Raw genomic sequence first — 24185 nt, 5'->3', positions numbered from 1 at the left:
TGGATCCGTTTTCGAGTTATTAGGTTTTAAGTATGTTGACCTTTGACCTCGATGGTCATTATTTTTGAAACTTGCAGTGGTTGATGAACAATTACTAAATGTGGAAACAGCACCTCAATATGTGGATCCATTTTCGAGTTATTAGGTTTTAAGTATGTTGACCTTTGACCTCGACGATCATTATTTTGGAACTTGTAGTAGTTGATGACCAGTAACTAGATGTGGAAACACCATCTCAATATGTTGCTTCGTTTACGAGTGATTGGGTTTTAAGTATGTTGACCTTTGACCTCGATGATCATTATTTTGGAACTAGTAGTAGTTGGTGGCCGATTACTAAATGTGGAAACAGCACCTCAATATGTGGCTGTTTTCGTGTTATTAGGTTTTAAGTATGTTGACCTTTGACCTCGATGATCAGTACTTTTTAACATGTACTAGTTGATGACCTATTACTAGATTTGGAAACAGCACCTCAATATGTTGCTTCGTTTTCGAGATATTAGGTTTTAAGTATTTTGACCTTTGACCTTGATGGTTATTATTTTGGAACTTGTAGTACCTGATGACCAATTGCTAAATGTGGAAACAGCACCTCGATACGTGGATCCATTTTCGAGTAATTAGGTTTTAAGTACTGTGACCTTTGACCTCGATGGCCACTATTTTGGAACTTGTAGTAGTTGATGACCAGTTACTAGATTTGGAAACAGCATCTCAATATGTGGATCCATTTAAGAGTTATTAGGTTTTAAGTATTTTGGCCTTTGACCTCGATGACCACTAATTTTGGGACATGTAGTACCTGATGACCTATTGCTAAATGTGGCTCTGTTTTCGAGTTTTAATTTTTGACCTTGATGGTCAGTACTTTTTTGATGACCAATTGCTAAATGTGGAAACAGCACCTCGATATGTTGTTTCGTTTCTTAGTTTGACCTTTGTTCACGATGGTCAGTAGTTTGAGGACATGCTTATGTCATTTCTGCTATGTTAAAATGTTCAAATAGGGGTTGAAAAACGAGTTAACCCCTCTAAAAGTGTTCATAAAAGGGAACGAATCTTATGTATTATCTGCTCTCCTATGTAATTTCATTAGGGATGGAAAAAAATGGTCATCAAAGAGAATGAATGAATACACCCTCTAAAATGATTATCTGTAGACCGTGGGTGTTCAATTGTAATCTTTGCTCGTTATGTTAAAATAAGGGTTGGAATGAGTTATGTATTCTTATGTCATTTCTGCTATGTTAAAATAGGGGTTGGAAAAGGGAACGAGTTCACCCTTGCTATGTTATGTGTTCGTAATCTTATGTGTTATCTGATATGTTAAAATAGGGGTTGAAAAATATGCTCATAAAAGAGAACGAATACACCCTTGCTATGTTATGTGTTATCTGCTCTTCTATGTGTTCGTAATTTCTGCTATGTTAAAATAGGGGTTGGAAAATACGCCATGCTCTTTTATTAGCTGTGCTATGTATTATCTGTTGTGCTGTGTGTTCATAGTCTCAGTGTAATTTCTGCTATGTTAAAATAAGGGTTGGAAAATATGCTCATAAAAGGGAATGAATACACCCTTGTTATGTTACGTACTCTTATGTGTTATTTGCTCTTCTATGTGTTCGTAATCGTATGTAATTTCTGTTATCTTAAAATAGGGGTTGGAAAATATGCTCATAAAAGAGAACGAATACACCCCTTCTATGTTTCATATTCTTATCTGTTATCTGTTCTGCTGTGTGTTACGTAGTGTTATGTGTTATCTTCTCTTCTATGTGTTCGTAATCTTATGTGTTATCTCCTATGTTAAAATAAGGGTTGAAAAAGTGCTCATAAAAGGGAACGAGCACACCCCTTAAAATGGAGGTCGTAAAAGGGAACGAGTCTTATGTGTTATCTGCTCTGCTGTGTGTTACGTAGTGTTATGTGTTATCTGTTCTTCTATGTGTTCGTAATCTTATGTGTTATCTCCTATGTTAAAATAGGGGTTGAAAAATATGCTCATAAAAGAGAATGAATACACCCTTGTTATGTTACGTACTCTTATGTGTTATCTGCTCTGCTGTGTGTTACGTAGTCTTATGTGTTCTCTCTTCTTCTATGTGTTCGTAGGAGGTGGAAAATATGTTCATAAAAGGGAATGAGTTCACCCCTTAAAATGGAGGTCGTAAAAGAGAACGAATACACCCCCTTAAAAGTGGTCATAAAAGGGAACGAATTCACCCCTAAAATGGAGGTCGTAAAAGACCGTGGGCTCACGGTGCACGGTGGTCAATTTCCCAGGGGCTTGTGAGTTGTTCTATTATGGCCCAGGTCTGAGCCAGATCGATCCATTTTCTACTACTTGGTAAGTTTTTTAATAACAAGCTATGAAGAAATCTCGAGTAATAAAAGAATAAAAAAGTTTTGAAAAAGATTTTACAATATTTGCGTTCCTTTCTTTGTTCATTCAAATATAACAATTTTCCTTTCATTATGGTCTCATCTATTATGAAAAGTACATATTCACTATTATGAAAAGTACATATTCAATATTGTCTTGTAAAATATTTTACAATATCTGCGTTCCTTTTTCTGTTGAATCAAATGCTGATAGAACTCCTTTTCCACATAAATTTTAGTTTTCATTATTCCGTCAACTACTGTCGGTTCCAAATGACAGGATAAAGGAGCAGTAGAAAATTGTTTTTGAAATAACATGTTTGATTCTGCAAAGATGCGATGATAAAAAATTATGATAAAAAATGTATACGTTGTTACTCATTGGTACTGTGTTTTCGGAAGCTTGAAATCTCCCTGACTAGTGGCAGAAATTCTGAGAATTCTGTAGTGTTTCAGAGACAGAGGTGACACCACAAAAGTGATATGTAGACTAACCGAGACTTAAATGTTTTTTTGTTTCTTATTTTTGTTCTTACACTTAATTTTTTATATATTAAGTTTAACGAAAATGGTTATACGAGGGCCATCCGGAAAGTTGTACCCGTTTGTGTAATAAAGACACAGTAGTATATATTAACAAATATACACATTTTTATTGAAAAGAGTATACTTTACACTACTTCTCCACATAATCACCAAGCAAATTGAGGCATTTGTCATACCGTGTGACGAGTTTTTATATTCCAGCGTCATAGTTCTCCGGCGCCAGCGTATTAAGATACGTAGTCACGCCTCGTTTAAGTTCTTCATCGCTGTCAAATCTTTTTCCCGGCAGAAAGTCTTTAAACTTCGTAAAGAGATGAAAATGTTCACAGAGTTCATCAATTGTGACGCGCCGTTCGTTCCTCACGCATTCGTCTACTGACCTCAGCAGTTCGTCTGTAATGACAGATTATCTCCCTGAACGCTCCTCGTCGTGTGTACTCCCTCTCCCCAGGTTGAAGTTGCGACACCAGCGCCGAACAGACGACTCGACCATCACATTGTCTCCATACACCTCCTTTAATTGGCGATGAATTTCACAAGGTCGAACGTTTCGTGCATTAAGAAATTTAATGACGGCCCTCACTTCACAACTGGCGGGGTTCTTAATTCGTTTAATCATTATAAACGAGCATAGACACAAGCCCTGCTAGCGCACGCATAGACACTTTAGACACAGGCACTGCTAGCGTCACGCAACCTCGCACAGAGCAGGCAGACAAGCCACTGACGCGGTCTGATCTTGACCAGCGGCTCCTCGAGTCGTCAGCGCTTTATGTGGCGCAAACGGGTACCACTTTCCGGATGGCCCTCGTATAAATTTTTGTTCGGCAACTACGAGCAGAACTTTGATGCAGCGAGTATTAGCTGAGAGGTTTTTTTCTTTTTAAACCTCTTTTATCGTGTTATGAATTCACTAAGAAGATAACTGAAAGAATGGTATGAATTTACCATGGATGATTAATCAAGGTTAATAGACTACACAGATTAATTCTTTTAGTTATATTGAACCAAAACATCTCAAATTATACACGCAGTTTGAATCCGTTAAAAGGTATTTATAACAATTATCAGATGACACAAAACAACAACTAACTTTACTGTTTAACGTTTGTTCAGCATCAAGGCTAAGCGCAACAAAACCTTATAGTATGATATGACGTTTAATGTCTTCTAGTGTACCATTACTTTTACTTTAAACATAGTAGTTAATTGAGATTATTACAAGGAGTTACAATTTCGTTGCTAGTAAATATTTTACAATCTAATATTTTGCTTAGCGCCGTGGTTAAATTAGGCACAAAACTACAAAGTAATTTATCGGTTTATTTACTCGAGTACGCTACCACTGGTTGTAAGGTTTTTTCCTAGTATGTTGTGGTTTGGAACATGTAGGAAATATGATTTTCCAACGATGACGGGTTCACACTGTCCTTTGAAGAAGATCCCTGGGTTTGAAGACCACAATGAGACAGTTCCTTTAATGAACTGGAATGCCATTTAACAGGAAATGTTCGCCGAATCACACTTTAGAATTGTTTGGGTCACATTGGGTTTGGATTACACTAGGGTTTGGGTACAAAACCTCGCGGCCAGAACCTCGCGGCGACAACCTCGCGGACCAAAACCTCGCCTGGCCAAAACCTCGCCTCCCAAAACGTCGCGGCCCAAAATCTCGCCAGGCCGAAACCTCGCCTGGCCAAAACCTCGCCTCCCAAAACCTCGCGGCCCAAAATCTCGCCAGGCCGAAACCTCGCCTGGCCAAAACCTCGCCGCCCAAAACCTCGCGGGACAAAATCTCGCCAGGCCAAAACCCCGCCTGGCCAAAACCTCGCCGCCCAAAACCTCGCGGGCCAAAATCTCGCCGGGCCAAAACCTCGCACCCCAAAATATCGCCATACCCAAAATCTCGCCTGAACAAAATGTAAATGTTCCAACAGATGATAAGGATGGCGGTATAAAAGACGCTGTTTCAGAAGAAGTATCACGGGTATTTGACCAAGTCCCGCGATACCATATGAAAATTCTATTTCTGTATTAGAGGATTTCAATGTGAAGGTAGGGCGACTGGATGTTTTTAAACTGGTTATAGGGAAAGAAAGTCTGGATAAGGAAAGTAATGACAACTAACGAGGTTAGTTTCGTGAAATTTGGAACATCCAAAAACTTAAAATTTTAACAAAAATCTAATAATATTTATGAAAGTATGAAATAATATATGTTTTTACGATATCCCTTGATTATGTCCTATAGGTTAAAGGAGACGTAGATGACCAGGATGAAGGAAATGATCGAATAAAGAAAGTGGGAGGAAACGGGAATAACCTGAGAAAGCCCACGCACACGATGTTTTGTATATTATTATTATTATTATTATTATTATTATTATTATTATTATTATTATTATTATTATTATTATTATTTGTAATGTGGAATTGCATATTAGGAAACACATTGGGTAAATTTTAAAGAAAAGTTTCATTCGCGGCGAGGTTTTGTCCCGGCGAGATTTTGGGCGGCGAGGTTTTGGCCCGGCGAGATTTTGTCCCGCGAGGTTTTGGGCGGCGAGGTTTTGGCCACGCGAGGTTTTGGGCGGCGTGGTTTTGGCCACGCGAGGTTTTGGCCCGGCGAGATTTTGTCCCGCGAGGTTTTGGGCGGCGAGGTTTTGGCCACGCGAGGTTTTGGCCCGGCGAGATTTTGTCCCGCGAGGTTTTGGCCGGCGAGATTTTGGGCGGCGATGTTTCGGCCGCGAGATTTTGTCCGTATACCTTACACTAGTTCACTTGCGGGGCTATATGCACTGCGGGATAGCACATACTCTGCAGGTGTGTACTACGACAGGGTTCACGGCAGAGAGTTTCGACTGGGAGAAGGTATGCAGTCCATGAGGATAGATAATATGCCAGTCTGGTTGAGATATGACACTGCTATTTAGTTTTTAGTTTTCTTAAGATGGGCTTAGGTTTTATAGGGTCTAAGTCTCTTTTTAACGGTGGTAATATGATTTTCTTTATTAGGGTTAAGGCTTTAACTCTTCCGTAGATGGACGGGGGCTATGTCCACTGGGCGTGAAGTTTTTAGAAGTGGGGTTAAAATGGTTAGGGTTACTGCGACGTGGTTGAGAAATGGTGATATGCTTTTTTTAAAGGTACTTGATTATAGAGGAAGGTGATTATATAGCTATAGTGTTCATATTCATGCTTATCGCCACAGATACATGTTGTGGTTTTGGTTTGAAGGAGTCCTTTGATTGGGGGTATAAAATTCTTCTTTTTGACTGGATGCTTGGTACTGTGGTGGCACTTTTTTCGTCACTGTCAGTGTAATTGGTATTTTCCTTCATTTAAGCAGGCTGACCTGTCATTGATCGCTTGATTGTAATTGCAGTTAAGACTGGTTTAAGGCTGGTGTAAGTGGGCCACAGAAATTCTTGATGTACAAAGTCCGCGAGATAGGCAACCCAACTAACGCCTGCTTCAAGATTAATTACGACTGGTAGAGTAGCTAGAACAGCAGCATGAAGTTGCCCCCAACTGTTAAAAGAACAAATCGTAAAGTGTGTTTTTGTGCAGGAGTGAGAAGAAACGCTGGCTGACGAAACAACAAAAGGGAGTCTTTGGATACTTATACTCACAGTAAACAGCACAATACCAGATTAAAAAAAAAAAAAAAAAACGGACACCAGAGGCGCCGATGAGTAGATAACAGTCAGGGAATTTAAATAATCTTATTGTAGAGATATTGGATTTCCCTAATATTTTTAATATTCAGTATATAAACAAATCAAGATTTAAAAACGATATTATTTTTTATTTTTTTTTCTTTCTTTATTTTCTGTGGATGATGAGAGACAGACACAACTTGGAATAATAAGACAGTCAGCAAACATTTCAAAATTCTCTTTAGTAGACGATTCCTCATTCTTCATTCTTGGTAAATTTATGTAACTTATGTAATCTGATGTAACCAAAGCGTTCTGTAACTGTTGACAAATTATTAAATAAGTCGAGAATTCCATTTACCTTGCACTTTCCTGAATCCTACACGTGCGTACTTTGGATGTTTTTCCGTAATTTCGTCGGCCATCTTCCTACTTTGTTTCATATAAAAACGTCCCAGGACCCGGAAGAGGGGAGTAGCACTCGAGAAGCGGTGAAGTACACGAGGAGCGGTAAAGTTCACGAGGAGCGAGTGTGAGCAACGACAGGAGAGACCTATACCAAGTTCCTCGCCAATTCGACACAGAAGCCGAGACATGGAGACCACCAGTCGACGACCAGGAACGGAGGTACGGAATACACATCCAAGGTCCTAAACGCCCAAACAACCTTCCTTTTCTTTCTTCCTAAACAAACTCTCGACTCTCTTTTTTTTTTAAATATTTGTTTTTATTTATTTCTACCCACATGCCCTATAAACTAAAACGCTCGTCGTCTTCTCAGTTACCTCTCAATTCTACCAGTGAGCTATATTTCCCAAGTTAACGATAATAGTTTCCTTTCTTTCTTCAAAACGACGACGAAAGCATTCCTACCGAATGCACAAGCGTAAGATGATGGAGATGCTGATCTTTTTTCTCGCATCAGCGTAAGAAGGTGATCAATGCTAGTTGTCTTTCAAACTTCTAAACTGTTTTCTCTTCATTTTTTAGGCTTTTTAGAATCACCTCCAACTTCCCCGCCACCAACCCTCTATGAAACTAGTTTTGTTCTCTTTTGTTTTTTATTTTTTGAGCAATCTTTCTTATGCTATTCTATAATTACCTTTCTTTTTCTCTCCTTTTCGGAGAGTGGTGGAGCCCCAATACCTCTTGTGTATGTTTTATGTGTTGTATTTAGTTTTTAGTGTAGGTATAGCATATTTAAGGTCTTGACTTGTGCCCAATAGTTTTATTACTTGTGTTATATGTTGCGAAGACTAGCGGACGAATTTTTGATACCTTTAGAGGATATTTTTAACTTAAGTGATACTGTCTATTTCGATCCCGCGGCCTGTTCGTCTCCTAAATCGACTAAATTTACACGTAATTATTTAGAGCAACTTAAAAAGAAGCTAGAATTTTCGGAATCATTTTCGGATATTTCTCCTGATTCTTTAGACGTAACTGTTCGTGGTTCTAGTTCTAGCAGTATGGCAACAGGAGGAAACGATCCACCTCCGTCCATGCACGGCACGATTGTGAAACCAGAGCCTTTTTATGCCCGGTTGGGTGACGATGTAAACACGTACATCAGACGCTATGAGACCATCGCTAGCATTAATTCATGGGATGGTATGAGACGAAAATTGGTGCTGGGGAGCCTACTCCGTGGCCCCGCTGAAAACTGGTTTGCTGGCATAGAAAGAAAGCCAGAATTTGCCCAAATGACTTACGACCAGTTCAAGCAAGCTTTTATAAACGCTTTTAAGGACAATTTGGTGCCACAATTATCTGAAGCTCAGATGCGAGCCCGTGATCAGAATGAATCAGAATCCGTTCTAGAGTACGTTTATGCGAAGCAGGATTTGATTTTACGCGCAGACCCGACTGCCAATGAAAAGAAACAATTACAATTTATTGTGGAAGGACTTTTACCCGATTACTTTAAAGTTGTAGTACGAAAGGAGTACAACACGGTCAGTGACCTTCTGAACGACCTAATTATCGAGGAAAGGACTAAATTGTTATTGAAGCGTAAGGAATTAGAGAAATTCTTGAAAAAGAATTCTGCTGTTTTGCAGTCGTCTTTATTTTCTCCGACTAGCATAGATGCTAATACTCAGAATAATGCTGAAGTAAGGGTTCAAAGTTCGATTACTGCTCAACCGTATAATACACAGTCAGCATACTTGCAAAACCAGCAGACTCAACAGAACCAACCGGTAATCGACCCGTTGACTGACATACAGCAACAACTCTCAAAGTTGACGCTGCAGATTTCAGCCTTAGCTCCTTCAACAAATTGTGAAAGAAGCGATGATTTTCAATATAGGAAAAAGCAGTTTAATCAGCCGAAAAATGTAGGTCAGGATTACCAAGGAAAACGGAACGGTAATCAAAACAACAGAAGTCAGAATAATAATGCTGATACTAATAAAAAGTCCAGCAGTGATTTTGCGTCCTCAAGTAATAGTAATTCTTCGCCAGGTCAGGGTTCGACTCCGGATAGAGGCCAAATTATTTGTTACAAATGCAAATTACCGAATCATATTGCGAGATATTGTCGTATGCCTTCTTTAAACACGCAGACAGAGTAGATGGTCGGGACGAATCTACTCAAGGTTCCGTTATAGTCCCTATAGTGTCCTTTAACGAATTGCCTCATGTGTCAGCTTTAATGAACGGGAAAGTCGTAGAACTGATGATTGACAGCGGCAGCCAGATCAGTTGTCTGGGGGAAAATTTGGTCCCGGAAAATGCTAAACGTTTCCGTATTAATACTAGACTTCGGGGAGTAACAGGGAAGTTTATACAAGTTTCTGAGATAGCTTTATTAAAATTTAGGATTGGTAAAAACTGGTTTACTCATGTATTCAGAGTTATTCCAAATTTTGATTATGGGCCTTTGATTGGCGCCGATTTTTTGGAAAAGCACAGGGCTGTTTTAGATTACAATAAGCAAAATTTAACTCTTTTTCGATTCGGACGCCCTCCTTCAAAAACGTTACCTCCGAGGAATTTAGAAGTCAATTTGTCAAAAGTCTTAACATCCAGGCTTGCGCAGGGATCTCGGGCTATTTTTAGAGTATTGGAAAACACGATTTTACCACCTCGCTCGCATACTCTGGTGAAGCTACGCAGTTGTTGGGATATTTTGGGGAAGAAGTTATTATTGTCGCCCTCTCGCCGGATAGAAGAAATACTGGACATTTTTATTCCATGTGCGATAGTGAATGGAGGATGCCCCGTGGTGTATGTTACGAATCCCACCATTAAGGAGATCAAACTGCGACAAGGTACACATATTGGGGATGCTGAAGATTTTGAGGAGGTCCCAGAGGAGCCTGAGGAGAGGAGTTTTTCGTCGGTAGAAGAGGACCTACCGTCCCCGGAGAAGATGGAGCTGTCCAGGCGACTTTGTGACCCTAGTCGTGTCGACGTCAACCCCGAGCTACCTCCAGAAGACAAAGAAAGATTCTACAGTCTCATACGAGAATTTCCTGATGTTTGGAGTTGGTCTGAGGAGGACATAGGACTCGCACGAGGTTACCGTCATGAAATTCGTCTATCCGATCCCACACCCGTGAATAAGACGCCCTACTCAGTGCCCTATCATCTCCGTGGAATACTCAAGCAGCAGTTAGACACGATGCTTCGTCAAGGGATTCTGAGGGAAAAAATCTCGCCCTGGAACCACCCCATCTTGCTGATTAGGAAGCGTAATAATCAGTTCCGATTCGTAAGTGATCTGAGGGGTCTAAATCAGCAGTCCCATCCTTCGAACTTTGCGACACCGTCGGTGGATGACATAATCAATCGTATGGCAGGACATCTCCTTTATACTTCGAGTGATTTGACCAAAGGATTCTTCCAAATTCCGATTACAGAGGAGTCGAAAGAGTGTACAGGCTTCTCGATACCAGGCATGTCAAGTTATCAATATTGTGTCCTACCTATGGGACACATTTCTTCCGCAGCAGCGCTTAATAGACTGGTCAAATTGACGTTAGCAGGCGTTCCAAGTACAAATATTATGCATTATGTGGACGACTTCTACATTATCGCGTCATCTGTAGACGAGATGGTGCATTGGTGCAAGGTCCTTTTTGAAAAACTTAGAGAACGGGGACTAAAATTGTCTCCCGAGAAGACAAAGATCGCACATTATTCTTTGATAGTGTTGGGACATCGTTTATCAAAATTTGGAGTACAAGTGTCAGATCGAATGTTAGCCACGATTCAGAATTTCCAACGTCCACGCACGAAGAAGAATTTAAAAAGTTTTTTAGGGGTGTGCTCCTTTTTGCGAAGGTATGTTAAGGATTTCTCGGAAATCGCTTATCCTCTTCAAACTCTGCTTCGAAAAGACCAAGATTTTAAGTGGGGAACCCAGCAACAAGAATCTTTTGAAGCTCTGAAAAAAGCAATTTTGGAAGCCCCAACATTGATGGCATACAAACCAGAGAGGGATCTACATATCTACACCGATGCGTGTAAGAAGGGCCTCGCAGCTGTAGCAAAACAACCTATTTCAGACGATCCTGAAGCTGAACTAGTACCGATCGCATATGCCAGTCGAGCAGTTGGACCTTCAGAAAAAAATTTGTCAGTGTACCATTTGGAACTCTTGGCTCTGCTGTATGCACTGCGATCTTTCAGATATTTCGTGGTGGGTCGACATTTCTATCTTCATACGGACTCCAAAGCTATTACGTTTCTTCGCCACAGTAAGAACCTGACAGGTAAATTAGCACGCTGGATGTCTGAGATTGATTGTTACGATTTTACGATCGCCCACGTGAAAGGTACCGACAACATAGAAGCCGACAGTTTGAGTCGCTTTGTTAAGCATAGTCGCGACAAGGAAGATGAAGAAGAGAGTGCCTCTGACCCGAGAATTTTCCTAATCGAAGACATGGACCTCATTGATATCGCAAAAGAACAGCGAGAAGATGCAGTACTGAAGAAAATTATTGATCACTTGGAGGATCAAGCAGAAAAGGATCCAGCCTATGAAAGGCAGGCATCGTATTTTGTTTTGAAGAATAATGTAGCATACAAAGTGAATAAGACACCATTCGGTAAAGTCTATTTGTTAGCAGTACCATCGAAATTGCGAGACATTGTATTTGAGAAACTGCATTGTGGGAAACTGGGTGCGTGCCATGGTGGATTTTCGAAAACATACAACCTTTTATTAAAGTCTGTCTATTTCCCCAATATGAAAAAATTTGTGTATGATAAGTGCCAATCTTGTGTAACTTGTCAATTGCTAAAAAAGAGGAGTGGAAAACAGTTCGGTAGTCTTCAGACACATCCTAGCGTTCATCCTTTCTTTAGAATCTATGTGGATCTTGGTGGGACCTACCCTAGTATTAATATCTTACGCCACAAATTTCTAATTATAGTCATAGATGAAGGAACTCGTTTTTGTATTACTGGTTCTCTACCAGATGCTTCTGCAGCTTCTGTTAGTGCTTTCATATATGACAACGTCATATTGAAGTATGGGATACCAACTCAAATCTGTTGTGATAGAGGTGTTGCATTTACCAGTCAATTATTTAAGGAGTTATGTAAAATACTGGGGACTCAAATACATTTCGCTGACGTTCAAGGGCATTTTTCTATTGGGAGTGTAGAAATCGCAGTAAGAAATATAGAACAGCAATTGAAGATCGCCTTAGACAAAACTGACCAATCACGTTGGATTGAACTTCTACCAGAAGTAACCTTTGCCTATAACGTCACGTGCAATTTGAGCATGAAGTATTCTCCTTTCGAACTCCTCCACGGCTTTTCTCCTCGGTTGTTGCATTCCGCCATGTTGGGTACGGAATGTCAATTTTCAGAAAACGAAGACAGATTGGAACGAATGAAGTATATACGCGAAAAAGCCCAAGAAAATTTGTACAACCGACATCTGACGTCCAAGAAGTCTTACGACAAGAAGCGAATACAACAAGAATTCAAGCAGGGTGAAGCGGTTTGGATTTTTGATCTGTCTAGAAAACGAGGACAATGTGCTGCTTTCTCGGGAAAGTATTTTGGACCTGGTCAAATTGTGTCCAAAAAACATGACAACAGCTATTATATTAAGTTTCGAACACCTAGAGGACAGATTAAGATAGACTCATTTTCTATAGACCGGCTTAAGAAGTATTATCCACCTGAGAAGGGAATATCTAAGGACTTGCAAAAGTTAGAGAATCAGGACGCACAAATATTGGGTGAAGGAGTCCAGGAAAAGGATTTTCAGCAGCAGGAGGAGTCCACTTCTTTTTTGATGGAGTATCAGGAAGAGGAAAGCACGGGGGAAGCGGATTCATTGTTCATTCGAGATGTGAAATTGATGACCGAAATTCCGTCGTGGGACGAGACCGGACCCGACACCAAATCGATGGCTGATGTTGAAAAACCGAAGTTTGCCGTCAACGAGGAAATTAACCGGAAAGTGGCTTTGTATTATGGGTCTATTACGTCACTGGCAGGACAAGCGATCGTAAATTCATCCAACACCCAGTTGCAACCAAGAGGAGGTGTAGACTTGATGGTACAGTCTTTGGCGGGAAGTGAAATGAGGCAGGAGTGCAAGAAAATTGGTCACTTGAACCCAGGTAATGCCGTATTAACCTCAGGATATAATCTACCTGTAGATTATGTTATACATGTATCTGCACCCGATGATAAAAATGCTAAGCGCCTAAAGATGTGTTATGAGAAATCCCTACAGTTGGCTATGGACAATGACATAACGACCATTGCCTTTCCAAATATAGCTACAGGAGTATTTAACTACCCGAAATTGGAGGCTGCAAGAATTGCTTTGAACGTAGTAAGGGAATATCTCGAGGAGTACCTCGATTATTTTGAAAAAATAATTTTTGTTCAATTCGATAAACAAAATCAAATTATTTACGAAAAAGTGATGCACGAATATTTCCCGAAATGAGTTTTTTTGTCCTTTACAAGAGCATAAAATTTATATAATGTACTTAACCTAGAGATTAGTTTATTACTGGCCTAACAGGGAGTTATTTCTATGTTAATTTGCAGTATGTTAGTACAACCTTTTACCACCAAAAAAAAAATCCTGTGTCCATTATTCTGTTAAAGTGCAGGTCCAGAGGAAGTATTAAACCATCTCTCAAAAACAGTTTTTGCTATGACTTGTCTACCTCCATTGTTGAAAATAAAATTAGGTGAAGTACTGAGATGAACTAGTAGGCATTCCACTTACCTAGAAAAGAAGGAAACATTGAAATTAGTAACGCAATTTAACAGGAACATATATACTTAGGCTAACAGAGATAATAATCAATAGAACATGTGAAAATTCTAAATTTCTCATTATATTTAATTTGTGTTTCAGATAACCTATTTTGTTTTAAGCTGCATTATCCTATCTTTCTCTTTCCCATATGTGACGTCTAATAACACCGAATTCCAAATAACATCTGGTTTATTTTTCCGTAAACTCCCAAATGTTATTTTGTACCAACACTCATTACCGATATCTTTTAATTTGACATTTTCCTTTCCGCATGATGTTAAGGTTTCTTCTCTTTTTGAAGCTCTGCTTTGCAACGAAAATGACACTCTAGCTCCAGATGTCTGCGAAGCTGCAAAAGACTTACATGATCTGAAAGTCCACATTAACGATTATTTTTTAAAGCCTCCAAATCCACGATTTCATCGATTATCAACCAGATCTCCACGTGCACTGTTAGGGTTCATTGGGAAAGCATTGAATTGGTGTTGTGACGTAGCTGACAGTTCTTCTATTGATTCGATAAATAAGAAGGAATTTCATTTGGAACAAACTGTACTGGGTTTACAAAAACAATTGTTAAAAAACAATTTATATATTCAAAACACAACTTCAGAATTTTTAAGTTTTCAAGATCAGATACAGGATAATTTTCATAAAATTAGAAATTTTTCGGCAAAAATATTGGATCAAGAACATGATCTGGGAGATCATCTTAATAAGCTTGCAAATCGAGTACATAAAGAGGTCATTTCGTTCATTCAAGAATTTTATTCGATTTCAACGCAGTTTGTACAGTTTCTTCAAATTTTTAAATATGATCTGACAATCCAGATGTGTACAGATGCTAGGCTGAACCCTAATATAATCCCTTATAAAGTGTTGCACGCACATTTATCTGAATTTGAGAATATCATTTTGAAAAATGGATATAAGTTAGCCATAGATAAGTCGTTATTGGAGATGTATTATTCTATTAATGTTTTGACTTGTTCAATCACCGACACGTACATTTATCTACAGATGAAAATTCCGATCGTTGAAATACAGCCTTCATTTGAGTTATATGATGTGCAGCCACTTCCGTTTGCTGTATACAACCAAACTTGTACCGTTGATATCCAGCCTTTAGTTATGGTAGTTCAAGATAAAAAAGATCTTATACCAATAACAGGAACAAGCCTACTTGCTTGTCATTATAGCCAATCAAAGTTATGTAAGATACCTACACACACTGTGACACGTTCTCGTTTAATAAATTGTGCTCACGCAGCTTTCGTTGCCAGTACAGTCAGGGAAATATTACACAACTGTGACCATACGTGCTATGATTCGAAAGAGGCACAGATTATAGACATTGGATCGCATGAGTTTGTTTTAATACACCCACCAGAATTTCTAACTTTGAAGACTAGAGAAAATGTGTCTACCATTCGAGTTCCAGAAGAAGCCAGATTATACGGAGCCCTTAAAATTCGAATACCATGCAATACTAAATTAATTGTGGAGAGAAATCTTTTCGTCAGATCGGATTTTCCGTGTCTCGACAATGATCTTACAGAACCTGTATTTTTACATCTTTTTCCGAGCCAGCTAGTCTCTAATGATCTGATGCTATTACGATCTACGTATAAAGGGAATGAATTTTTTAATGTTTCATCTTTACTTAACGATGTTTGGAGTTCTTCAATCCGACATATGAATATATCAGCATTTACGATAATTGACCAGACGCCCATTAAGATGCCTATCTATAAGCATGAATATTTTATACCAGGAATTATTATTATTTGGAATATCATCATAACTCTTCTACTAATTTATTTGCTAAGAGAACATGGGATTTTCAATTTTATATGGTTTTGTAGAAAATGTAATGCGTCTATGGAATTTTCTTTGCAAGAATTGAGCTACTTTTTAGACATTGTGCAAACCGTTATTGCAATTGTAAGTCTAATTTTGCTCTATAGAGTAATGAAAAGTTTAATGAAAAAAATTGGTGATGATACGCCACTGCAGATGAAGAGTTTTGAGAATAAATGTAACGAGAGGATTGAAGAAAGAGATCAAGAACCTGAAGTGACCCCAGAAAAGTTCACCACTTCGAACAGAAATGAGGATGCACATTCAGTGTCAGAATTGAGTTTACCTCCTCCTCCGGAAGAATTGATAGTTAATGACGGAAGTTTTGGTACAGAGATTATAGTACCACCTTCTACCGTCTTGGAATTAAGGAATTCTAACGTAAAATCTTCGTACATTTCCAACTATATAGTGTATTCTTAAAAGCGGATACGGAAACTGAGACGTCGAGTAATTCACGCATTTTGTGAAACAGCATCTAGAAGAAGATATTAGAACGTATATACGCACGACCATATAAAATTGAGAATCATTACCGGACATACCTATTTTTATGAATTTAGAGACCTTCTTTCCCCCCCCCCACAATTTTTATTTCCAACATAATTTTACTAACACAATCGAGTATTGGGCGATAAAACCCAATCCAACCTCTAGTTACCTTAAATTCCCAACCTAATCAGGAAATGGGTTAGGTTTATGTTGGAAATAATGAGCCCCCCGGCCCCCTTTAGAATATGATATTAAGGAAATTGTATTTAAGATTTTAATAGGAAATTGTTTAGATATTTTGGGCATTTGGTCAGATCATGAATATGAAGTACTTATACTAATACTAATTCTTTCTTTTTCTTCTTTTTTTATGTTTCTCTATTGTCCTAATTTTTCTGATGCCTCCTACCCACCTCTACTGAAATACTACGATCACTCTCAGACTTTCATAAAAATCACCCTCACAGTCCTCAAATAACGACACTTCCTTTATTTATCTTCCCTGATTTTTTTTTTTTTTTACGATACCTTGATATTCTTACCTGAGTTGCCAACCCTGTTTCTCACCGGAAGTAAGTCTTCGGACAATAACCTTACCGCATTTCACTCTAATTTTCCTTACTTTCAAATCTTCTCCACAATTCCACTATTTTGTAAAACCAACCCCCCCGAGACGCCACTGGATTCACGTTTAGGTACCTTGACTTTGAAATCGCCTTTCAAAAGCCTAATAATAGTTATCTTAATCAAATCTTACTTTCCCAATATCATTATCCTTGTTTTTGAACTCTTGTGCCCCCCCCCCCAAATTAAAAACAGCCATTATAACTTGTCATTCGTTTTGCTTTTATCCTTCTGTTTGTAAACAAACATCGGCCATTACTATACCGAGAGCCTTTGCGAAAACTCCCATCCCTCCGTCATAGCGTCATGGCAGCCATCTTGAAAATTTTCATGTTTACATTTTCCCACGGCTTAGAGACTGTGTTCCTTTGCCATATTTTCGCTACAATTCCTATTTCTTTATATTATAACATCTATAATTTCACTTTTTGCCCCTTCTGATACACACCCTTTCTTAATCTTCATCCTAGATACACATATACAGAGTCACATGTTTCTGATAACTTCAATCACTATTCCTTTTTTCCTTTAATATTTTTTTTTTATATAAAAAAAATTTATCTCCCCACAACCCCTTTCCGTACCTCAATGCAGCATTACACCACTAAGAAGAGGATTTATGGACATCAAGAGATATCGACGCTCAGATTTGAACCTCACGATTTGCCCACCAACCGACGCAAGGAATGATATGTTGCTGAACGTTTTTTTCTCTCACTTTTTGTTCACACTAATTTTTTTGATGCACGTAAAACTCACCTTATCACACGTCACGGACATAAATACTGCAAATATAAATATATTATAATTATACATCTTCAAGAAGCTCACAGCCACACCCCATCACGCCCAGCGTCATCTATCCAGCCAAGCCGATAACATCTGCCATCTGGTGACAGCTACTTCAACTTCACTACGTCCTTTGCATATGGTCAACGACCAAGCTGGAGTAGATTATCTTGCAGCTGAGACTCTGCCGATTCAGCATTCTACAGTTTCAAGTTCAATGTTATAAACAAGACCATGTGCTTCAGTATCTTAACGATTACGTCAACTATTTAAATGGGAGAAAAGACAGGAACTATCCAAGACATTGAAAGATGATGCTTTCAAATTGACAAATTAACTTTCTTGTGTGTTTATTCTTCAAATATTGATTGATTGATTGGTTTAGTGCTACATTTTATTATCTGTTAACGCTAGTGATTTAAGTGTTTTTTTTTAGTGATGTGTGATTAATTATTTTTTTATATGTATTTAACATACATAAAGATATACAGTGCGTTCAATAAGTAATTGGACCTGAAACGACAGCGTTCCTCTTTTCGTCGTTCAGTAAGATTTAGTGGCGGGAATGTAGAGATATTGGATTTCCCTAATATTTTTAATATTCAGTATATAAACAAATCAAGATTTAAAAACGATATTATTTTTTATTTTTTTTCTTTCTTTATTTTCTGTGGATGATGAGAGACAGACACAACTTGGAATAATAAGACAGTCAGCAAACATTTCAAAATTCTCTTTAGTAGACGATTCCTCATTCTTCATTCTTGGTAAATTTATGTAACTTATGTAATCTGATGTAACCAAAGCGTTCTGTAACTGTTGACAAATTATTAAATAAGTCGAGAATTCCATTTACCTTGCACTTTCCTGAATCCTACACGTGCGTACTTTGGATGTTTTTCCGTAATTTCGTCGGCCATCTTCCTACTTTGTTTCATATAAAAACGTCCCAGGACCCGGAAGAGGGGAGTAGCACTCGAGAAGCGGTGAAGTACACGAGGAGCGGTAAAGTTCACGAGGAGCGAGTGTGAGCAACGACAGGAGAGACCTATACCAAGTTCCTCGCCAATTCGACACAGAAGCCGAGACATGGAGACCACCAGTCGACGACCAGGAACGGAGGTACGGAATACACATCCAAGGTCCTAAACGCCCAAACAACCTTCCTTTTCTTTCTTCCTAAACAAACTCTCGACTCTCTTTTTTTTTTAAATATTTGTTTTTATTTATTTCTACCCACATGCCCTATAAACTAAAACGCTCGTCGTCTTCTCAGTTACCTCTCAATTCTACCAGTGAGCTATATTTCCCAAGTTAACGATAATAGTTTCCTTTCTTTCTTCAAAACGACGACGAAAGCATTCCTACCGAATGCACAAGCGTAAGATTATAATTAACTCAAATGAGGGATTATGAACAAGTTAATTTACTTCTAATGACTATACATATATGTGTATCAAATAATATACGGATAGATTATGCGATATATGTAGTACGATTTTTTTTTTTTTTTTAAGTAAACACAAAGCCTTGCGCTGAGTTTTGAAACTATTAACTGCAAATCAATTAAAATATGGATCGATCATTCGGGGAAGAGCCTCCAATGAAAATTTTGGGGGTCTAACAAGGCCTTAGCTCCTTGGTTCGGGCTCCACTGATTGATACGTAATACTACTTCGAAAGAAGAACTTGTCCGATTTCATTATTCGTTAAATGACTTTTGAAAATGCTAAATATTGGTACGCAGTAATTTATTAAATATTGGTACGCAGTATTTGTAAATATTAAAAAAGCAAAATTCGATAACACTCAAACGAGTTGGAGAACTTATTCCTTATTAGCGTATTTCCGTTAGGTTACAAATATAACTGAGGGTTCATGATTTGTATAATATTTGTGAAAATTTACACATTGAGACACGAGGAGAAAAGGGGAGAATATAGTGTCAATTAACAACAATTTAAAAATGCATGAAATTAAGGAATAATATCAAATACAGAACCATTAACAGAATTAACTTTGTAATTCGTTTTCTTCATTCATTTTTCTTCCTTTATTTTCAGGGTTACATCATCACTGAATTTATCCACTGGAGATTATCTTCGTTTAGCACCATACAACTCAGCCTTGTAAATGAAACATTTTGAAAAGACTAAAGGGAGCGGACGGGAAACGAACCCGGGCCAGGAAATTGGCAAATCACAACGCTAACCATTCACCTAAAGTGTTACTTACTCTGGGTTGCCTAAATAAAGAGTATTTTCTGTTCGTTCAAAACAGCAGCTTGTTTATAGTCAAATTGATTGCCAAAACACAGGAATATGGAATATTTCGAGTCCCTACATTGGCTCACTATGGGAAAGTAAATGGAAATGTTCAATATTACGGGAATAATACAATTAAGTGGAATTCTGTGGTGCATGTAAGAACCTGATATGTTACAATTAAAGCATTTTGAAATAAAGAGCTGCAAAGTTTTCGGGCTATAATGCCTACATTAACTGCTTTGATCATTACATTTTTGGTTTCAGTATTTAGTAAATGAACATGACATAATATCCAGAAATCGCTGTCTAGTTCTATGCGAAAATATTACGTACACAATTGTTGGAAAGAAAAATGGCACTTTCGACAGACAGTTCTTAGCATGCATGAACATGATATGTTACATGATGGTGACACTAGTCTCGATTTTCACCAGTTTCTTCCTCTGCTAGCATTTCTATTTCGCTCTCTACGTCTAGATCTCTTTAGGTATGTTGACCTGCAGAAAGCTGTATTTTTTTTTTTTTTTTTTTTGGCGGTGGAGTAACACTCTGAATATAAGTGACACTCAAATCTTTCTCAATTGGCTTCGTTTGCAATCAAGTAGAACATGCATCCTAACCGCTCATAAATAACACTCCAAACAAATCATAAACGGCACGAGTGTAATGTCTATAGGACGGGCTGCTGTAATCATTAATTTATACAAAAAATGTATATTTTGCTAATGTATCAATAACAATGGTAGCGTCCATAATATAGAAAATGTTAAAAAGTCATTTTAAACTAAATCCAACATATTAAATATGGAGCTATAGAGATTATAAAACGTGTTCACTAAGTTTGTACATGGCTTTCTGTACAAGAAGATAAAAAATGCAACATCGTTTTTTTTCACCACCTCAATCGAAAGACCACCCTCAACTAGAAGTAGTTGTTGATTTATCTCTCTTATGTAATCAGGAAACATGTGACTTACTTTAATGGTGTTCAGCTTCCTATAAGCCGTGTGAAGATTTGGTTGCACTGACTTTACTTCCGTAGTAGTCTCGCAGTTCTTGTGGAATATAAGTAAGAAGATTTCGCAAATCCTTTACTTTCGCTGCAGACAAGTTTCTTCATCCGAAGTACAGAGCAAGCAATTCCTAGAGATGTGGGTGCTGGCCACGCACGGCGATGATGATTGTTTGCCATTATGGGAGAACAAGCGATATGGACAATACCAGATTCCACCTTCGTAATTCTAATTTTGCAAGCTTTCTGTAGGTAAACCGGTTCACCCTGAACACATTTTTTGCGGAAGACTAAGGATGAAATAACAGGAGCAAGGGAAAAGAACATATTTCTCGTCATTTCTGTTACTTGGAAAGATCTGGCTCTTTTTATGTTCTAATGAAGTGGGCCTACATGTGGAATGTATACTGCTGTTGTATACCTTCTTTTCAAAATCCCTGTCACAATATTGTAAAGTACGACCAGGTAACAGAAAATTGTGTTGTGCATCATTAAAAGTCCACTACAATGTCGTTTGCATGAAGAGTGGGAACAGTAGAATGAAAAAATGAAATGAAATATTTAAGTTTAACGTCCCACGAATATGCTGGTTAGGCTAAAGGAGACAGAGATAATGAGAAATGAGTGAAATGGTGGAATGAAGCAAGTGAGAGGAAACGGGAGAACCCCGAGAAAACCCACGAGCACGGTGTTTGTCCACACAAAGTCCACACAGTAGAATACAACTAGAACATATCAGGTTCTTGCACGCTAGAAGTGTTAATTCCAATTCCTGATACGATGTGCGCCCCAGCTTTTGGTGGACTTGTAAACTTTCCACAACTCTGAATTTTTTACAGGAAGTCGAATGACCTCTAGAGCCTGCATGAATGGCGATAACTCACTTTTCACAAAAATGTCACATATCAGGTTCTTGCATGCACCCACAGAATTATGCCTGTGCAAATACCTTTATACTAACATAGAGAACGAAACAAATCAATATTTGAGCTTATTGGGTTGACAATTTTGTCAACCTGGTACAAAGTGTTATGTTTTCAAATAGCAGTAGACGTCCACACCTTTAGCCTATGATTGCTGACATCAAAACATTCCTAAATATGGGGCACTGTCTCCGAAGTTTATGTGTGGAATAAATGAAAGCTGCGTCAAAATTATCATCAGCACCACCCGGCGGGAGTTCACGTGGTTCGGTTTTTACGTTAATCAATACGTCCACATCTCATATAGTCTTGCTGTTGAAAGGAACGTTAAACTCCAAATCAACTCAACTCATTAAGAACATAGTTCTGAGAATATATCAGTAGCGGCTCGTAGTCTGTACAAGCACCGGTTGCAATGTTGCAATATCAAAGGTATGTAGGTACGCGCAAGTGTTCCCCTCCCCCAGCATTCTTGAGTCCTATCCAAAAAATATTCAGGAAATATGAAGAGGAAAGTCTTTTAAGCTCTAATTGTATATTATTGATTAAATTATTTCTCGAATATTAATTTAATATATAAGCTATTTCCTTTTTTTCAAACAACCACTATCAATGTACGTTTATACACTATTTATATACAAAACCTCTACACTCATGTTATTGGACACGAGATAAATCGAATATATAGTATGTGCTGTAAGCCATGAATGATGGCGTTAATCCGAAAAGAAGAAAAAAAGCAAGAAAATTGCATGCACGCAGTTAAACAAAATTATTTAATTATATAAACTATGCATTATTTTAGAATGGAAGGTCTTTCTTCGATCTTTCGGGCTTCAAATTTTTCTATGACTTTATTGAAATCTGAAATGCTGCTCGCCAAGTTTCTCTGAATAGAAAGCATCGCTACCGCAAATATTTTCCGCTTTATTTTCTTTGGGGTCCAGAAACACCTCTCTCCTCCGACAATACGCATTTTGTTAGCATTTCTTTGTATAAATATACGGAACAAAAAGTCCATTTTCAGGAACCACGTATTTTTTTTTTGTCTGTAAAGAAGCATGAAATCTAAGATGTTTTCCTTTGAAAATTAAAAAAAAAATAGTTTAACATTCCAGCAAATTAGGCTAAAGAAGACAGATGAGTATTGGAAGTGAATGATTTTATATTAATTTATGCTCTCCGCCGGAAATCGAACACGGAATCATGTGCACGAAGGACACAGAGCTAGGAATTAGACCCGTAGTAAGACTTTTTCTTCTTGGAGACTCAATTGACCCCCCTTCCCCCCAGAATAGGATTTTTTTAAAAAATAAATCTTATCCCAAGAATTTTCACCTTTGTATTATAAATGTTAAATAAAATCTATTGACTTCGAACGACCGCCCCCCAAACTTTCAGCCTGGATCCGTCCCTGCTACCACCAGACTTATATTTGTTCTTTGCGAGTTTATGTTTTGTGAATAACTTCTTTCTTCCACGCGTCTGTATCTTCCTCACCCTATCAACTGAGTCAAGCGCTGCTAAGCGGAGGAATTCGTAACTATTACAGAAGCTGACCAGTTGCGGAAAAAATGCAACCGTAAGGGACCAATACGGGAAGATAGGAGCGTTGCAAGAATAAATCCACTTCCCCATGTTAAGAGATAGGAGCTCGCTGCCATATGCTCAATGTTACTGCTTCCAGTGGCAACGTTCGCTGCCACTGGAAAGGTAAATCTCTCTCTTTCTTTTCGTTTTTTAATTGACTTTTTTCAGAAATGCATCAATACTGTTTTGCGCTCAAGAGCAAAGGTTTATTTTTTACTGATACACTACTTTAACACTTAAAAATATTTTTAGTATTTAAAAAAATATCCGGTTGCACAACCATGCAACATATAGTACCAGCCGCCACTGGAATATATATATATATATATATATATATATATATATATATATAGAGAGAGAGAGAGAGAGAGAGAGAGAGAGAGGGAGCAGAATAAATATGGTTGTATTTTTCATAGGGCCGCGGTGGTTTAGTGGTAGAGAGCTCACCTCTGGTGCATAGGGTCCTTGGTTCGATCCCAGATTGCACAAAGTGAGATTTGTGGTGGAGAAACACCATGTGTGCGTGGGTTTTATCAGGGTTCCCTGTTTCCTCCCACTTTCTCCGTTCCACAATTTTCATTCATTCCTCATCATCACCGTCTCCTTTACCTAGCTGATATATGTATGGGACGTCTAACTTAAAGATTTAATTTAATTTCATTGAAAAAAAATCGTATCATTCATAATCTGCATCTTTATAAAGCAACTTGAACAATCATATAGATGTATAATGCTTAAAATTGAATTAATTCTCAATTTTAGTAATCTGCAATATCTTAGGTTTCTC

The 24185-nt window shown here is 38.1% G+C and overlaps 1 protein-coding gene across 1 annotated transcript in view; it reads right to left on the bottom strand.

Annotated features, from left to right (window-relative positions):
* The window catches only part of LOC145686484 (pyridoxal kinase-like), a 102578-nt gene extending 84854 nt beyond the window's left edge, over window positions 1-17724 (bottom strand). The window contains exon 1 of the mRNA XM_081759837.1: window positions 17577-17724. Coding sequence (XP_081615963.1) covers window positions 17577-17633 — 57 coding nt within the window. The 5' untranslated portion in view covers window positions 17634-17724. The remainder of the gene's footprint in view (window positions 1-17576) is intronic.
* Window positions 17725-24185: the final 6461 nt, after the last annotated feature.

This window comes from Thermobia domestica, chromosome 5, assembly GCF_964235325.1.
Source record: "Thermobia domestica chromosome 5, izTheDome1.hap1.1, whole genome shotgun sequence".
Taxonomy (NCBI): domain Eukaryota; kingdom Metazoa; phylum Arthropoda; class Insecta; order Zygentoma; family Lepismatidae; genus Thermobia; species Thermobia domestica.
This window is presented reverse-complemented; position numbering and strand designations above follow the sequence as displayed.